Source organism: Diuraphis noxia, unplaced genomic scaffold (assembly GCF_037042655.1).
Source record: "Diuraphis noxia isolate RWA-SAM2 unplaced genomic scaffold, SU_Dnox_SAM2 contig0004, whole genome shotgun sequence".
Classification (NCBI taxonomy): domain Eukaryota; kingdom Metazoa; phylum Arthropoda; class Insecta; order Hemiptera; family Aphididae; genus Diuraphis; species Diuraphis noxia.
The window spans coordinates 13,387,329-13,406,539 of NW_028301714.1; the positions used below are offsets into that span (position 1 = coordinate 13,387,329).

A 19,211-nucleotide genomic window follows, 5' to 3' on the forward strand; every position below is an offset into this window, starting at 1 on the left:
ATGGAAAAATCGATAATATTTATTATTCAGCTGAATATTATAATAATATTATAAATTTATAATGAAAATAATAATAAGATATCCACAAAAGTGTTGAAACTGAAATGCATATCCATATCACCATACTAAAAATCATAGCAATATCATCAAAAGAATATTTGGGGTAGATGATAAAAGTATCGTACAGTTATTATTATATGAAGATTTGAACAAAGATTACCAATTAATATTCTAGGAGGGCCACATTTGGAATTCAGAACGTCTTCAAATACCTTCAAAATTATAAGAGCATATTTAAATATTTTATACAAAGAAATAGTTAAAAGAAAACAAAGTTCAAAAACAAGTTTTACTACTGCTTTATTAAATTACAATTTTGATTATTTTAAATAATTCAAATGATGCAATAAATAATAACAAAATAACAAGGGTATATTTTATCTCTTTTCATTAAAAGCTAAAGAAATACAATCAAAAATAATATAGTTCTAAATGTATATTTTATCATATCAGAACATTTATATTGAATTTATAATCCACTTAAATATTTTAGTAATTATTTAACTGCAATTTTCTTATTTTCTTAAAAAACAAAATTATTTATACAATTATGATATCAAAATAAAATAAAGAATAATAATTTTACCTAAATTATTTACAAGGAACTAGTCATCTTCATTATCAGAGCTATCTGAATATGCAATACCTGGTAAAATATTAGATTTTGTTTCACCTGAAAAAAAAACAGTAAAACAAAATATTTATTACATAATATACCTAATTTATACCTTAGATATAAATGATTGACATTTTACTTTATGTTCTTATTGAAATGTTAATAAAAACTTATTTTAATAACTAGTGATATAAAATAGAATAAAGTTTTGATTGGCTTATAATAATGCTATAATTTGCTAAATTTATAAATATAAAGTAAGTGATGTTTGTTTTTATTAATTTGTGTATCAACTTCAAATAATGAATTAATAAACAAATAGGGAAAGCTACAATGTATTAACTTATTGGTCTGTATTATATGAGTATTGATTATGCATAATTTATAAGCCTTAAATTAATTTTAGACAATTATTGATTTTATAATAGGTACCGAATTAAATCTTCAAAACATTTGAACTAACATAAATACAACGGAAAGTACAATGTATAACTAAACCATGTATAATAAATACCTACAACTGAATATAGAAGAAAATGTAATTAGTCAAATTTTATGACAATTTGTATTAAAAAACACAATGCCAAAAATATGTTTAAGTATTGACATAAACATACAGGTTTTAGAATTTGATAAAAGTTCCATATTGTGAGTTAGTTTGTCATAAATCTTCTGCCCATACCCAGTAGTGGGGCGGTGGTATAAATGGTTGTAAATGGCAGTAGATATTTATCTGTACTTATTCAATTATAGTCAATAATATTATGTTATAATATACACTTGAATTATATTATGATTAAAGACCAAATTTAATTGATATTTCAACTTTTTTTTCATTTAAGATCAATCAAATTTGATCAAATATGTACACGACTTGTATTAATTGCAGCCTTTCTATTTAATTTTATGTAGCAATTTTTGAAATTTTGTATATTTTACGTTATTAAATGTACAAATCAATATTTCTTAACTAATTTTATAATATAAAAATAGTAAAATTACTGTGGATTTTCATTATTGGTCAAATTATTCAATTTAAGAAGTATAATATAAGTATACTTATAGATATACGTGGCGATAATTATGGACTTCTATAGGTCATTAATTTAGAAGAATCAAACAGCCAATTATTCAATAGTTAAAATATATTAAGTGAAATTGAAAATATATTAATAATTATTCCCGGTCCTCATGGAAAAATAATAAAAGATAAATTTACTTATGTATTAGACAAAAATGATAGATTTAAAACAATTAAAACTTACTCTTAGGTGACAGTAGAGAATTTAAATGTTAATTTAGAATATTTAGATATAAACATATACATAATCTATCATATATCATAATCATCTTTTTTGAATTGTTTTAAATATGCGCTAAATGAATGTTGAAAAATCATAATTCAGAAAAATAATATATTTTAATTATTAAATACTTTCAAAAACTTTTTTATTTTATAATTTGTAAATGTCTATCATGTTTGTAAGAAAATAAATAATAATTATACGTTTTATATTTTAAGAATACATTTTATAATACAATTTGTACTTTTTTGAAGCAATTAGATGATTTTATTATGCAATTATTGTATTATTTTCATTGCAATTTTGAAATATTTTTAGTGCAATCAAATTGTTGTTAACTTACAGTGTTAATAACTAAATCCGGTCTTTAATTATGATGTATTGAATTTTTTTTTTAATAATAAGTAGTTAACCTGTAAAAATTATTTAGTAAAACTAAGTTATAAAATATGTATTAAAATTAAAATAAAACTATAAAAATTGATTTCCCCATTAAATGTGTAATGGCTACTACTGTAAATTTTTTTCTTCAATTAACTATACACATTATAGTACTCAATGGATTTATGAAAAAAAATACGATTGAAACTAATTATTGTTATAAGGGAAATCTTTAAATGGATTTTGTTTATATTTGAAATGTATGTTTGTTAGTTACATTGATAATACTTTTTATCATCATTCACCATACTTGTTGATTTTCCAGGTGATGTTTTAGGTTTATCAGTGACAAGTTTGTGTTTTTTTGAAACAACAGTGTTTTCCTCGGATGTTCTTTTCTTTACGATTGCACCTGCCAATAGCTTACTCTGAGTTTTTCTTGGTCTGTCGATAGAATAATAAATAAAAAAATTATAAAACACATATTTATTTTAATAATATTTTACAAGTGTAACCTGTCAATCATAATACTTACACACTACTATTCAAAGTCTGTGGTTTAGAAATAGGGGCCATTAATGGAGAAACTGTAGTTTCACACTGTAGATTTGATACTTTTGAACGATATTCTTCAATCTGTCTGGCCTCCTCGATTAGCTGACGTCTTTCTTCATCCATTTTTGTTTTATCAACCAATTCAAGAAATCCTACTTCATCATCGTCCAGACCTCTTATCATGTTTTCTAAAAAAATTGATATGAAAGAAATGAATATATTTATTTGAAAAACTAGAACTTCCCATTACACTTTGAAGTATAGACCTAAATAATTTTAAACATTTATCAACTGCTAACATTCATGTGTTATGTATAGTACTTTAAACAAATGCAGCACAAAATATTTACTGAGCTTATGAGTTTCTTCATATTCGTATTCTTTTTTTCTGCGCTGTTCTTCAAGTCTATCAAACAATGATCGGTGATCATATTCTTCTTCAGGCACCACTGTACAAAATACATTTATTTATAAAAATTACCAACTTGAGACGAACTAGAACCTTCACATTACCCAAAGGCTGTTCAGCCGTTCTAACTTTGTCCCATTCTTCTTGACGGATTCTGCGTCGTTCTGCAAGCTCTGTTTCAGAAACAAATCCGGAACTCATGTTTGTAACGATTCTCTGTTACACCAAAAAAGTTATAGATAAATCAGATTATTACATTTTCTTTAATACACAATTATTTAGTTAATTTTACAATAATACAAATGGAAATTATTGCAGTTATTTTACGATGTTTGATTTTACTTGCATTAATAATACTTACAGGAATATTAAGTTTTCTTACAATAAAGTAATGAGTAAAGGCTTCATAGTTCATACGTATCTAATGACTAATAATATAATATTAACAATATTATGTTTATTATTTACGTTACGCTTGTCGGTAAATGATAGTGCTATCACATACAACGTTATCAACAACCGTTCCAAAGAGTATAGATACAGAATTATTTATTTCGTGGTATAGGCCATGGTGGATTGATATCAATCTAATTATATCTAAGCCGTGGCGTAAGGTAAATACACATAATAATAATATAATAACATTATGTAATAATATTAATATATAATTCTGCAATGTGCTTTTTTCCGGTAAATTAAGTCTCGCGAGCCGGCAAAGTTAGTATTATTGTTCTCGAGGACGAATTTTCGTCAAATTCTGCAGGGACATAAAATCAAGTAGGCGAAAATATCTATAGTGTACATAGTAGGTACCTATAGGATATCACTCACTGGTGAAATAATATTTAAATTTTTTACCATATTTTATTCCACATTTATCGATACTAATGATACTATAGTAGGTAAGTCGTAACTCGTAAGTACCTATGTATTGCCATGATTTATTCTAACGCGGATGAATATGAAATGTATTTCCACATCATATTTTTTGCCATAGTATAGAAAACTAAATCCGAGCCCCGAACATTTTTCTAATATGAAATAAATAAGTAATTTTGAAGTAATTATTTACAAGCACGCCGGGTCCCTCATAAGTCCAAATTACCATGGGTCCATCTGACCGGGCATGGCCGTTTTCGACCAAAAACATACCCTTCCCTTTTCGGCCGATTCACTTTTCGAATAAATTTGAAATAGGTCGATTCTCTTTTCGACCAAAACAAAAATTTATATAATAAATTTAAAATAAAATGTAGAAAATTAATTAAAATATAAGAATATCTAAATAATAATAATAATAATAAATATTATATACTTTATACATATTTTATCAAATTATTAAAATTATAAGTTCCATAAAATGTTATAAAATGAAATGTAGAAAATTATTTAAAATAATTCTTCTGATCCCTCCCCTTATGGGAGACTGCAACACACCTCCTTCGTTTATTAAAACTAAGTGGTTGTCGATATTTATACCAAATCCTATCCAGTTAAGGAGTAGTCCGCGGTTAGCTGTTCCTACTACACGAACCGGTCTTGAATTCCGGGTTGTTGGATCGATACAAATAAAGTTTCCTAAGTTATATTTTTTAGTTCCTTCCAGCCCCCCATTTTCTACTATTAAAATCCTATCTATCAGACCGTTTCTTCACTGTTCGTCTCAAAAACAGCTACTCAATATGTCACACCCCATAAAAGCAGGTGTCCCACAAGGAAGCGACATCGCCTCTTTCCTATACTCTGTGTTCACCCATGATATCCCAAACACTTTTTACACATTCATTGGCAGTTGGCACATACGCAGACGATACTCTAATATCGGCGTCACATCGCGATCCTGAAATTGCTAGAGTAAGGATCCAAAATCACCTAAATATGATCAACTTATGGGCAAATCGTTGGAAAATAAAAATAAACGAAACCAAATCAATTCACTTTACGAAACTTTGACTGCCCTCCATTTACACTTAACAACAAAGTCCTTCCTTCAGCAAACGAAGTTAAGTACTTTGGGCTCACATTTGACAAACGTCTTACGTGGGGCCCACACCTAAAACTAAAGCGGAAACAATTAGTTAACTCCAGGCTGCACCTCCGTAGACCCCTTTTAAAATCTAAACTATTCCTAACAAACAAGGTGACAATATATAAAGCGATAATCTACCCAGTCTAGCTCAATGGCATTCAGCTATGGGGGTCTCCAAAGCCTTCCAATACCAGAACTCTACAAGCTTTTCAATCAATATGCTTACGCCTAATAACCTCCACCCCCTGGTACGTAACAAATAAAAATCTCCACAAAGATTTAAATCTACCTACCCTTAACGATTTGGCCAAATCTCATTATACCAAGTTCTTTTCCAAACTCTACACTCATTATAATCCTTTAATCCAAAAATTATCCTCTGCAACACATGCTCCCAAAAGACTAAAAAGGCTGTGGCTGGCCCTGCTCAAAGCATAAATACAAAAACAAAACAAAAAACAAAAACAATTAAAACTATACCAATTAATTAACTTAATGTAATTTCTTGTCAGGTGCCACTACTGAGGGCCTTCCTTTTCTAATATTCTTAATGTCATATAAATAAAATTTTGTCATCATACTTACTGACTATTGTAAAAATAGATTGTAAATATATTCTTCTTAATAAAAAAAAAGTTATATTTTACAGGTCCTAGGAATAACTTTGACCTTTTTTTTTCTGTTTAAACCGACAGCAGAGGAGGATCTGTATGAACACTACTACTCCTCTGCTGCAAGGAACTTATGACCTGCGTTCATACCAACAATCGGTCATACCAACCTCACCCACATAATATATATCATAAAACATGAAGAACATAAAATGTTTGAAGTAAATAGATGCACACGCCACACACACGCATAAAGTATATAAGACTATAATAATACTAATTTGCGTTCAAAAATAGCCATTTAGCGCAATTTATATTAATATATAGCCGTCATAACTCAATAAGTATGTAAACAAAAAAAGTTCAAAATATAAATAGATATTATCTATTTATTTTCTGTCTAATCAACTGTTTAAAAAATACTTATAGTTATTATAGTAGTTATTTATTGTCTGTTTTAAGTAGGTATATAGATATATTGAAGTAAAAAAAACAATTAAACTTAGATTAAATATTTTACAGTGGTAAAATAAATTATAAACTATATAGTATTAACAGATACATTTAAAAATATAAGTAGCTCAAGTTAAGTTTAATTTTGAATAGATAGGTAAGTAGTAAATTAACCTTTATGTGAGTTTGATTTCGTGTTGAACAACAATATATACGAATGGACTTTTTTCATACCTATTATACTTAACTATTGGTACCTATTTGCTTATGCGATGACATGTGGATATAAATCTTTACTCTTTCTTTCTTCCTCCAAAAGTATATTTTTTAAGAAGTACCTACTTGCCCGTTTTGAAAATATCAAATGCACCATAAATACTTAAAAAATTCAATTATATTCAACAAATGCTATAAAAATATTTTTACTCTTTGATTTTAACAAATGAAAATAAAAATTTACATATTATTGGTATACATATAATGTTATTCGATAGTGTGCCAAAATTTAAACTTATTTCACGCATACGATTGTAGACTATAAAGATGAAAGTGTGCCTACCACGACAGAGTGTATCGTGATTGATAGAAATAGCGGTGTGTGATAAGTTTCTTTTAAATATTATAAATATTATTATAATAAACAAATAATGTATAAATAAAGTCTTCATTATATAAAATAAAATAAAAATATTGAGTACAAAATTTACAGTATTGATTTTTGAATCGTATTAATATATATTATATATATATTATGTACCTACTATACCTAATATCTTGTTTTAAGACTTATGATAATTAATATATTGGCTGTTGTCTTTTGCATAATATATTTATATAAACGGAATGAAATGTTTCATAAATATAAATATATCATGTAGACAATTTAGAGAATTTTTAATCAAATGAAAAATAATCAGTCACTTTTGTACAAAATTGTGTCATGTATCATGCTCTGGTCATTTTGTGGTTCGAGGACTTGTTTCTGCCGTGCAGCATGTCCTGAATTTCTTGGAGTGTTTTTCCTTCGGTTTGTGGCAACAAAAACGCCGTAAACAACAGCGCAAATATACAGCACACGGCAAATATCCAAAATACAGAATATATGCCGATGGCATCGGATACCGCACCAAACAACTTCGTCAATATGAAGCCAAGAATCCAGCAGAAACTGGCGGTTAAAGCCGAAGCCACTGACTTAAGATTGGTCGGGAATATCTCTCCCATTATAGCCCACGGTAGCGGACCGAAACCTGAAAATGATTTCAAAATATAACCAATTCAAGTCATTCGTGTTTATCCAAACGTTCATAAAGTATATATGCATATTATATATTTTACAGTCTAAAATGTTGTATAGGTAGTTAATATTATATGTAAGCAATAACATAGCATACTGTATTATATTATATCATAATCTCTGCACAACATCGCATAACATTGATCATTATTCATTACACACAGCTAAAAAATATTTATGCTTAGAGAACGTACCAAGACAATAAGTGATGATGAAAAGCACCAAACTTGTGACCGGTAACCATCCGATAGAACTCACATCTCTTCCAGATTCTTGTAAGTAAAAAAACAGACCAAGCGTTCCCTGTAGTAACAATAGAAAAATGTTTGGATATTTTTATTAAAATATATAATATAAACTATACAGATATTAAAATAATTCACACCACACGAAGGAGTAAGTGAATAATATTTCAGAAAGTGTGGTGAACAACATAGTTGAACGACACGAGTTCAAATTAAGGTTGTATATTAAAACATTTAAAACTTAAAACAAACGTGTATATTAAAATGTATAGATTATTATATATTTATATACCATTAAGTCTGGGTGGCCCAACCTGTGGACCAAATAAAGCCTTCCAAGTCATTTTTATAGCCTTCCTTATGATAGAAATATTTATTAATTTGTTTTTTTATTAGGGGGAACCCACGGCAACATAGGTCATTGGGTGTGAAGACGTGGAGTGGTACGATAGGGGTTATTTTTATGTAGGTATTTGTTAGTAGGTTTTTAAGTTGGTAGGTTGTAACACGTATTTGTGTATGTGTGGCAAGGATGATTTGTTGATAGCTCCCGGATGGGTGACCACCCGGGAGCTAGCAATTGTGGCCGTTACGCACGCTCAGTGTGTTTCCACAAATTGAGTGTACGACCACGCCTCACCAAGCCACAAAATTTAAGTTTTATAAGTGTGATGAATTTAAAAAAAAAAAAACTGGCGCACGAGCAGTACTATTATACATCACGTCGTATTCTATAAAATGTGATGATGACGATATAAAGATGATAGATATCTTATCTCCATCATATGTGTTATAATATTATACTATTGTAATAACTAATAGATATGTTAAAAAAAAAATATATATTTTCTTTTCTTTTGTCCCTCCCTCCCCCCCTGATTTTATTGATGTGTTAACTGGATCATAGGCGTGCGCAGGGAGAATGGTGGGTAAGCCATGGCATACCCAGTGGTCTGCGGAGCCAGCTTAATACAAACAATTAAACAGCAGATTGCAGATGAATTAAATTCATATTAAGAATAAAATAGAAAGTTTATGATGAGTAATGACTATTATTTTGAGAGCTTTGTACCTAGTTTTTTTTTTTTTTAATTCTGATTTATGTTTCATTAAAGGAAGTTAAAAATTTAGTTATTTTTAAATATATTGGCATCCCCTGCGAAATAAGTCTGCGCACGCCTATGAACTGTCCTGCCAACTACAAGAAGTTACACTACGCCGATATAGGTATTAGCGCTGTTGAGTTGAGTCGTCGCTAAAGTATTAAAAAATTATGTCATACTTACGTCGGTAATTGCCATTCCGATTGCCGAAATGTACAGCAACGTTCTCATGGTAGTAATCTTAGCCAAAGACGGTGTCACACCGGCAGCGATCAACATCACCGTCCCGACGATTATTGTGGACACGCTGGCAGACAATTGGACGCCAGTCTTTAAGAAAATTGGTTCGCTGTATAGCAGCACCACGTTGATGCCACTGAACTGCTGCCACGCTACCATGGCGCAGGATATGATCACCGCCTTGATGTTGCCCCTGTTGGCGAACAGTTCGGCGAAACCAGACTTTTCTTTCTTCGCTTCGTCAATGGATTTCTGCAATTCAAACGAAGCATTAATATTAATTATTGATTAACATTATGATTATTATTTCTCTGCTATACAGAATGATTAAATCCGTAATATTTTATTAGTGTACACTATATTAAGAGCCAGTCACTATTTAAAACGTTTTTAAGGGTGTTTTTCTGTTTTAAACAAACATATTGAAAATCGAAATTAAATTTGAAAATATTAAAAACAAATATCATGGCGGGATAATGTTTGTGTGTAGGTACCTTGATCTCTTCAAGCTCTTTGATCAGAGCCGTCTCTTGTGGGTTACCACGTAACCACCTCAACGATTCCATGGCCTTCTGCTCTCCACCGGGCCGTATCAACAGCGATTGTGGTGAGTCCGGCATCCATATGAACATGCCGAAACACAGGACGGGTGTCGCTAGGGACACGATGACCAACGTCAGGTACGACGAGTACGGTCCGACTATGTATTCGATCAAAAATCCGACGACCAAGAAGAACTGCATCAGTGTGCCCAACGACGATCTCAAACGCATCTAAATAACAATAATAATACCATATTATGTGCAATTCTAAACATAAAATATATAGCGACTTTCAAGTATCACTGATCGACCATAATTCCATATATAACATATTATTGCACACGTGCATTGTGCATACATATACATATATGCATATTATACAGAAGTCGAACGGGATTCACAATGTCAACTACCGCCGTAGGTATGTCTGTATAAGGCGAACACTACAATTTGTATTGTAATAATTACTATGACGGCGTAGTTTATATATTATTACGAATTTACGAATCAACCGATAATTAAACGGGTCGATATCATGATTGGAATATTATAAAAACGATACTAAATAGTTTAATATATATTAATAATAAAAAATTAATAATTTAATATACTAAATACTAAATACTAAACAGTTTTCAATAGGCATTACATCTGATAAAAAATGAGCCATATGAGCGGAAATTGAAACTCAAAAGGTATACGCGGTAATGATTATTATAAAAATAAATTGATATTTTTAATTTAATGTTATTCAAGTACATCGCACTCCGCAGCCACAAAGTATGTAGTATTATATAATATTATTTTTTTTATGTCATTTGAATTTAAAATACAAACAAATAATGTTTAATTGAAATTTTCTCAAGTGTAAAATTAATAATTATTTTATTAGGTACCTTTGACTAGAATAAAAATTGTAATTTTACAAAAATTACGTTTATTGTATAGTAAATTAATTAAATTTACAACACACAATTTACGAATAGATTTAAAATATGGTAATTAGTCAAAACGTTAAAAAAAATGTTTGAATAATATGTTACTATATTATAAAATAGTTTAAAGACCTTTTATATAATAAAAAGGTATGAACCCAATTGCTTTCAAGATATTTTATCAGCTTCCTACAAAATGCGTATTCACACACGTATAGTATATATATAATAATAATTATAATATTGTTGTATGTGGAAAATAATTAATTTGTATATTAATGAGAGTATAATTATTTATATATATTTATAAACAAAAACAACATACGCATGATAGCATTTCTCACTCTCGTTATCTATTTTATATTGGTGTGTAGTTTTCCCGCAACCGTCTATCAATGATGATCAATAGCGCCAAGTACTTATTTGAATACAATAAATAATTTCTAATCATACTTGCGAAGATTTATGAAGGCAATTACGCCAATTAGGTATATCAATGTACGAGTATATACCATAAATCAAATACTTTGAGCTATTATGAATAAACTCGGGTACGTCATTCGAAAAAATCACATCATACGTCATATTATTCATTCATTACATTTATTTAGCGTGGAGTACTGTGAACATTGTTATGTTTTGGATATACTAATGCCAGAAAGAAATCCATAAATTCATAAGAGAATGTGTTTAAATTCAACCGACTCGGGGTTACAACTGCTAAGACGTCATCGATGCATAGCAGGCCTGTAGCCATGTTTCAGGAGGGGCAAACCAAATTTTAGGGAAACATTATATATAAAACAATATTAATTTTTAATATTTTTAGAGGGTATGTGTGTGTGTGTGATGAGTGATGATATAATAATATACCTCTGCTATTTCTGCGATGTACATTGGCACGGCAGTAAAAATGACACCGACGGCGATACCCGCCAACACGCGAGCCACGTACAGAGCCATGAGACCGGGGACTGAGCCGATGATGATCCACGAAATCGCCGACAGTATCATGCTCAAGAGGATCGTGGACTTGCGACCCAACCGATCCAGCACGACCCCGGCGAGTATTGGTCCGATGGCCGCACCCAGCGTCACCAGCGAGCCCACCCAGGATGATTCGTCTTTCGTGATCTTCATGCCGGTGTCGCCATCCAGAAGCTTCACCAGAGTCGGCGACGACCACGTGAGAGCGCAACCGGCGGCCAGCGCACCCATGTTCGCTGCAAACGCGAGAAACATGATTATTACGGTATTATAAAATATTCGATATACATAATAATAATCATTTATTATGGTGGCAAACTCATTGAGTCCACCCCAAAATGTTTGTCCCTTGTAAATTTTAATGCGAACATTATATATCGAGTAATATAGGTAGATTAGACACCTATAGGCACAATAGGCACATATAGATATATCATTATCAAATTCGTCCATAAAAAAATTAAATCTAAAATAATCTTGTTATTCTATTCTATTATTATATGTTAATATTATAGTCTTGTGCATCAATATGCGTTCGAATTAAGAGGACGCTACATGGACTTGTCTATTGACTCAGTTTATTAAATGTGTAACTACCAACTTTATAAGCTCAGCAGATCATGTTTGACTTCTTTAGTTTAAAAATTAGAACGAATCGATCTATCATAAAACTTGATGGTATCAAGAACATTATTAGGTATCAGAGTTTTTATAGGGATTATAAGTTATGAGCATTTTTAGTTTATGAAATACTATAAACGTAAAACTTGCTAAAATATTAAACTACGTACTTGTAAGATGGAAACAATACATTTCTGTGTAGCGTTCTCTGTTCTCTTAAACTTATTTCCGAAACCGCTTCACAATATTATTACAAGAGACACGGGGTTTAGAAACGATAAAATAAAGATAGATTCGTCAAATGTAAACATACTACAAAGTACACATTCTCATACCATGCGAGAAACTATATTATATATTTATATTTTATGATTATAAGACAATTATTTATAACTCGATGTGACTCGTCAATAAGATTTTACGAAAGGTCGAATCGTTAGAGTTACGAGCGTAAATAGGTTGAAGTAAATAGTAAAAGTATTTAAGTAACTAATACCGATAAACTGTACAGGATTACAAGTTAAAAAATATATTCACGACATCTCGTTTGATACTAATATAAAATCTCGATTGGAGACTATATCCATACTGTATACCGTACAATAATTTCCGATGTCAATAAATATGTTTTTCTCTGTTTCAGCACAAGTCGCGTTTGTACGAGTCGCTGCAACCACATTAATAATCACATACTCTGGCACCGAAGGAATGCGCATACTCAACTTACATACGGGCATACGGTTAGGTTATACATAGTACGTACATTCGATTACTATAAAACGAAATGAATTTATCTGTACAACTCAAAAGTATGGTAGTTTAATGTGTCGGTTATTAATGGACGAGAAACGGAATCAAATCGATTGGTAATTATAAAAACCCGTATATACACTATCTGTCTTCTAAATATATTATATTAAAATATCTTTGCTATTTTAATAATTATTATATTTAGTAGGTATATGTGTATCGTGATTTATCTATTTTATGTTTGAAAAATATTTGTTGGTAATTTTTATAATGGCATTCGACAAAATATTTATTTTTTTATTTTTTTTTTTATTATCCCGCGGCAACTAAGGCCATTGGGAAGGGGGTAGTACTGTAGGTTCTTAGGGAACTGTAGGTTGGTTTTACACGTGGGTGAGAGTTTTGGCAGAATTTCTATTGGGGCACCCGTAGGTTTCTGCCATGCCCCGGAGTGGGGGATGGCGAACAAAATATTGTTTTCGTGGAAAATGTAATATGTGTTAAGCCACGGTCGCACGATGATAGTAAAACTCGATAGTTACTATATCATGAGAATATGGATAGTACTGTCCAACTATCAAAATATGTGTTCACATCACGAGCAGGTGATACTGATATAATTGTGATAGTAGGTGGAACATTGATTAAAATTGTTAAAACTTAAAATTTGTATTCAAGTCATTGACTATTGTTGGCTGTATAATCTATATAGTAATATTATATATAGCCATGTAGGTACCTATTATATAAACCCAATCTGAAATTTTTCTGGTGACGATATCAGTCCAAGCTTTAGTGCACGAGTCCTAGCCCGGGAAAACATATCAGCTTGATGGGTATTTGAATATTAATCAAAATTCAAAACCACGAACCTCGTGTACTCAAATTTTTCTCTTGTTTCTTGAAATATTTTGAAGTTGTATTTGAGCTATATATAACTATAAGTCGATTCTATTTGTATTGCTCTTGAGAGTCAAGTAATCAAAAATTAACTGTATATAATCAGATATCGGTAAATAAATTATAATCATAAAATCAAGTTATATTCTAACAAACCAAAAATAATTTACTGGTCAAGATGGGACACAAATGTAAATAGATTTGCTTTAAAGGAATATCAAAATAATTATGTCATATTTGGTAATTAATACTTAAAATAATATAAACATAAGTTTAATAAAAAGTTGAATTTTGTGTTAATGCCTATGAGTAATGACTTCGTAAAAATAGTATAATACAGTTATACATTAATGATGATAAAATATCACATCATACATTTTGAAATAGTTAATATTTTATAATATAACATTATAACATATTTATTTTTATTAGCAAAAATATTTAACCTCTTAAATAACTCGTAAGTACATATATATAATTTTATTTTGACATTTTTAGATATCGCAAGTTAGGAATGTCTTATTGAAATATATTTTTTTTAAATCACCAATGTATTTTATTTTATAGTATGTATATTTATAAATCACAATTTTACGAAAATGTACAGACCAAGTCATTTACCAGCTTGGGATACATACATATCCGAGCTCCCTGAAAGTTCAGTTATCTAAAGTAGATACCTCCTTGGTCAAAAATACACCATTATTATATATATTATATATATTATATATATATCGTATATATATTTGATATTAATCGTTTACCTACTGTCAACGTCTGATGGAATTTGAATTTTTTTTTTATTCGACCTTGTTGTTTGTTTATTATTATTATACATGCGTGTGTTGCTGACTCTATCAGTCTATCTACACTGTCAGCGACATTCCTTTTCATTTTAATAACCGATTACGCTTTATGTCCAATAACGAACCAATGACAAAATCACATCATCCAAATAAAGGCCATTGCGTGGTACCGATTATACAGCTCATAACGTCTAGGCTTGTGACTTGACAGTAAAATAAATGTATTTATTATTTTTCCACAGTAGCTGCAATTATCTATTTTAATTTGCATTCTCTCAGCATGTAACAAGTGTTTATTACTGAATGGTTTTGGTCTATCGTCACGTACTCAGGATAACGGAAATGGGATGTTTATGGTTTTTGTCAAAAACTCAAAACCAATATATTACGCTAGTTTACGATACCATTGCATTTCTTTAATGTGTACATATTATTCTACTAATACTATAATTATACTGCGATATAATATGCAACTAAAATGTTAGATTCTTAGCGGTTTCAAGTAGTTGATTACTCTACGAGTTAACATCAAATAATATGAATACTTTAAGCACAAAAATCACCACCCTCCGAATATTCTTCGTTTTACGTATATTATCACGCTGAAAACGATAACTTTAAATTGACGATCACATACTATCCCATTGCTACAGGAACTGGTACGTGATGGGGTGACGAAAATAATCGTGTAAATGTCTGTCGCAGAAACATGTATGGATATAAATATTATAAATATAATATATAAAATAAATATTATTATCTACCTAATTTATTATTAAAATATTATCAAATAATAAATAATATGAGACGGTCGAGAAAGCATCTCTATCACTCACCCTCTCGCCCATTCCTAATCATTATTTATCTCTAGAACGACCACGGCACGCCGTTCTAAAATTATAGAGATATATACAACCTACTTTAAAAAACAAAACCTCAGATAATCGTCAGCAGTGGTACACATTTACAAAGATCTTTTCGCATTTAAAACTACCGTGGCCTTAGTGTAAGGTTTTAGATTTCTAGATTTCCTCATAGCATTTATCCCGAGTTATCTGCGTATAGTATAATATCCAGTCAGGGGCGTATTTAGATTTTTTTTTTTTTTTTTTGGGGGGGGGGGGGGGTGCTGTGGTATTTTCTCCAACTGAAATTCCCAATTCAGCCTATATGAGTTCGAAAATTTGCATCTGATAGGACATAATAAGGGGACTTCATAAACAATTCCTGGATTTCGGGGGGGGGGGGATGAAGCCTCCTCAGCCCCCCCATAAATACGCCCCTGGATCCAGTATCCACTACCACCCAGTCAATTACAGGTTATAATTTTCGCCTAACAATAAGGTTTACCCTATATAACTAACCTATAATCGTAAATAATAAATTATAAAAATGAAAATAATATTTAGATACAATATTTTATACCTATGCGTATTTATATTGTATAGTAAAATAATGTCTCCTATTTGAATATATATTTATTTTTTTTACTTGTGTCATAATATAGTTTAGCGAGTTTAGATAAAATGCGAGTTGTCCGACTATTACATATATAATAATATATAAGTATATTTGTATTTATTTTCTATTTGTAATAATAAAATAGGCAATAGGCTTTAACGTTCAGAGATAAAACGGACAAGACAAGCATAATATTATTATGGCTATAATACCACGTATTAACTTTTAATAAAACAGATAATTTCAATCGCCTGATATTATAAAACACTTTTTGTAATGTATTAAAATTTAAAATATTATGTTTTTTTAAATCATTATTAACAAAATAGTTTACCTTATTTTACCCTATTTTACAACACCAATCAACGAATTAAAGGTCGTACGCATAACGCATATTATTTTAATTAAATTACTGAATAATCGACAATCGTAATAATATTGTGTAACGGTTTATTAAAACCATAATTAATTATATCAATAATAATTAGTAATTACGTACAACTTGTAAAATAAAATGTCCGCTAGGTGTTAGCAAAATATAATATACTAATCCATTTACTATTATGCTCAAACATAATGAGTGTAAATGTTTTGTTATGGCACTTGCAAATCAATATAATATTATGTTAGTATAAATATGAGGAGTATACATCTGTGTTTCGTACGTGCAGTATGTGTGGAAAATTATAAATTATGAACAATTTATTTATATTCGATGGGTTGGATAACACACAATAATATATTGTAAACAATATTGTTATATTTACTACAAAATATATAATATAGTGGTTTACTAGGCATGCTCATCCCCATTTTTCCTTTATTAATGAATTTATTTGAATTCTTGAATTTTTTTAAACCGTTTAAGGAGGGTCTTGGGAGTTGTAGTGATAAAACTATACAAGCTATTGTTTTCAAATGAGATCCCCCCTTTTTTACTGTAAATTATTTAGTGAATATTTTTTGGGAAATGTCGATGTACCTAATTCAAAATTTGTATAAGTAGTTTCTTAGTTATTAAAACTTTGTATTAAGGATTTGGTCCTTAAACTGATTTTACAAAAATATAAAACAGGCATAATATTGTAACTAGTATTTTTTATACTTTATCATTTTTACAAATCATTTGTGTCGATACACATTAATATTAATGACTGATATTTTCAAATCAACATAGGCCCCATATCTTATAAACACATTACCATGAACTTTTTTCCTTAAAACAAAAATTTTTTCAGGAAAATCATCCATTAAATAATTTACAGTTAAGAAGAAGGGTTCTCATTTGAAAAACAGAAGTTTGTTCTCTACAAAACACTCTTTAAGTAGCACATAAGTCTTAAAAATTTAAAAAATCAGACTTTAAATAACTGTGCATTATTGAAGAAAAGACAGGAGACTAACTTAACGCTTAGTAAATTACTCTGTAATCTGTATGTCATAATTTAATGGCAAAAAATTAATTTTTCAGTTACATTTGATTGCATTATAACATTATATTTGATTGAAATATAATCAGTAAAATAATTGATTAAAATGAAATAGACTGATAATAGTAATACTAATTTTTATAGCGAATATTTTCCGACGAGAGATTATAATAGACATTTATATTATGTATTTTGCGTATTGCGTCAATCAACGGGTTATCAAATTAATGAACAACATCGTTTTCTATCAAATGTTTTTAGTATGCAAGTAATAAATCGCCAAAATCAAAAAAAATAAATTAAAAATGATTAAAAAACAAAAATATGTAATTAATTTAAAACCAAAAACCATCCATACACATTAATTTTTACCCAGAAAATTCCGAACTTTTTTGAACAAGTTTGAAGTTTCAGTCTTCATATTATTATAATTTCATGGAAACATCATTCAATTATTATTTTACATAATAACGTCAAGTAGTTTAAACATAAAATTGTACAGGAAGTAAAATAAAAATAGTTAATGAAAATATTAACGATTTTGAAATTTATGATATCAAAATTAGGTTTGTACATTATTTTACAATATAACATATTCACTTTCAAAAGTGTATTTTAATATGTTACGATAATTTTGTAAGTAGTACATTAAAAATTAAGTTTAACTAAAGCTATTACTAATATTTGTTGGGACACATGTAAATATATAATAATATGTAGTGCAAATATTTCGAACACTAAAAAATTGTAATGTAAATTTTGATTTTTGATTTATTATTGAAATAAAAATGTTATTGTTGCAGCCGTTGAATCCACCGTTACCATTCGGTCCATTCAGAATTAAAATTAATATCGTTTTTATTTATTGTACGATCAACGAAACTACTGCCGTTATTAAATGTAGTTTTATAATGACACCGAATCACCAAATTAAATATTGAATAATAAATACGAATTAATTACTAATGAATTATCTACACAAGTAGTGTAATAATTTAATAATTCGAAACGTTTATAATATGTTATTTTATAGTTATAAAGTATAAATGAAATTAATAAATTCATGGACGTTCTACTAATGCTACAACTTTTGCCATAAACTTTATTATGCCCATAATGCAGGTACCTATATACTATACGCTTATAGGCATAATTTATTTATATTATTTAATTTAAGTGTATAGAAAATTTAAGGTCTAAACGAATCTTGTTTTCATTTTGGAAGGTCCAGTGAGATGTATATATAATATTAAAATACAAAGGACAACAAATAAGATTTTACGATTTCTTTTTTTTATAATATTATACTTGGCGCTCTTTGTGACACAACGTGATCAGTTTTTTTTTTATATATATATTTATGCAGACATATAATCCTACGTTCGGCGCTCCCCACTATACTCAAAAATAAAGACTACACCTTGGGGGACGCCGTGTTGCAGTGTATATAGGCATATTTTCGTTTTAGAAAATGCA

At 29.4% G+C, this 19,211-nt stretch overlaps 2 protein-coding genes across 9 annotated transcripts in view; both read right to left on the bottom strand.

Moving 5' to 3' along the window:
- Nucleotides 1–335: 335 nt before the first annotated feature.
- Nucleotides 336–3,960, bottom strand: LOC107165254 (PSME3-interacting protein). Of its 5 annotated transcripts, none has more exons than XR_016191333.1 (7): nt 3,687–3,945; nt 3,430–3,541; nt 3,267–3,365; nt 2,897–3,104; nt 2,639–2,805; nt 2,324–2,393; nt 336–733 (listed from the first exon to the last, which is right to left on the bottom strand). XR_016191333.1 is itself a non-coding variant. In XM_089225322.1 (6 exons), exons 1-6 carry the CDS (start codon nt 3,738–3,740, stop codon nt 666–668), a joined length of 708 nt encoding a protein of 235 aa, XP_089081448.1. In that variant the 5' UTR covers nt 3,741–3,960; the 3' UTR covers nt 336–665. The 5 variants fall into 5 exon arrangements, 3 of the variants coding, with proteins under 3 accessions (XP_089081448.1, XP_089081449.1, XP_089081450.1); XR_016191334.1 differs by having other exon boundaries at nt 2,672–2,805; nt 3,687–3,939; XM_089225322.1 differs by lacking the exon at nt 2,324–2,393 and having other exon boundaries at nt 3,687–3,960.
- Nucleotides 3,961–6,794: 2,834 nt separating this feature from the next.
- The window catches only part of LOC107165268 (trehalose transporter 1-like protein), a 48,208-nt gene continuing 35,791 nt past the window's right edge, over nt 6,795–19,211 (bottom strand). For all 4 annotated transcript variants that reach the window (XM_089225321.1, XM_015513427.2, XM_015513428.2 and 1 more), the window contains exons 3-7: nt 11,654–12,003; nt 9,798–10,076; nt 9,247–9,555; nt 7,910–8,018; nt 6,795–7,668 (exon numbers count right to left, since the gene is read on the bottom strand). In XM_089225321.1, coding sequence (XP_089081447.1) covers nt 7,364–7,668; nt 7,910–8,018; nt 9,247–9,555; nt 9,798–10,076; nt 11,654–12,003 — 1,352 coding nt within the window. In that variant the 3' untranslated portion in view covers nt 6,795–7,363. The remainder of the gene's footprint in view (nt 7,669–7,909; nt 8,019–9,246; nt 9,556–9,797; nt 10,077–11,653; nt 12,004–19,211) is intronic.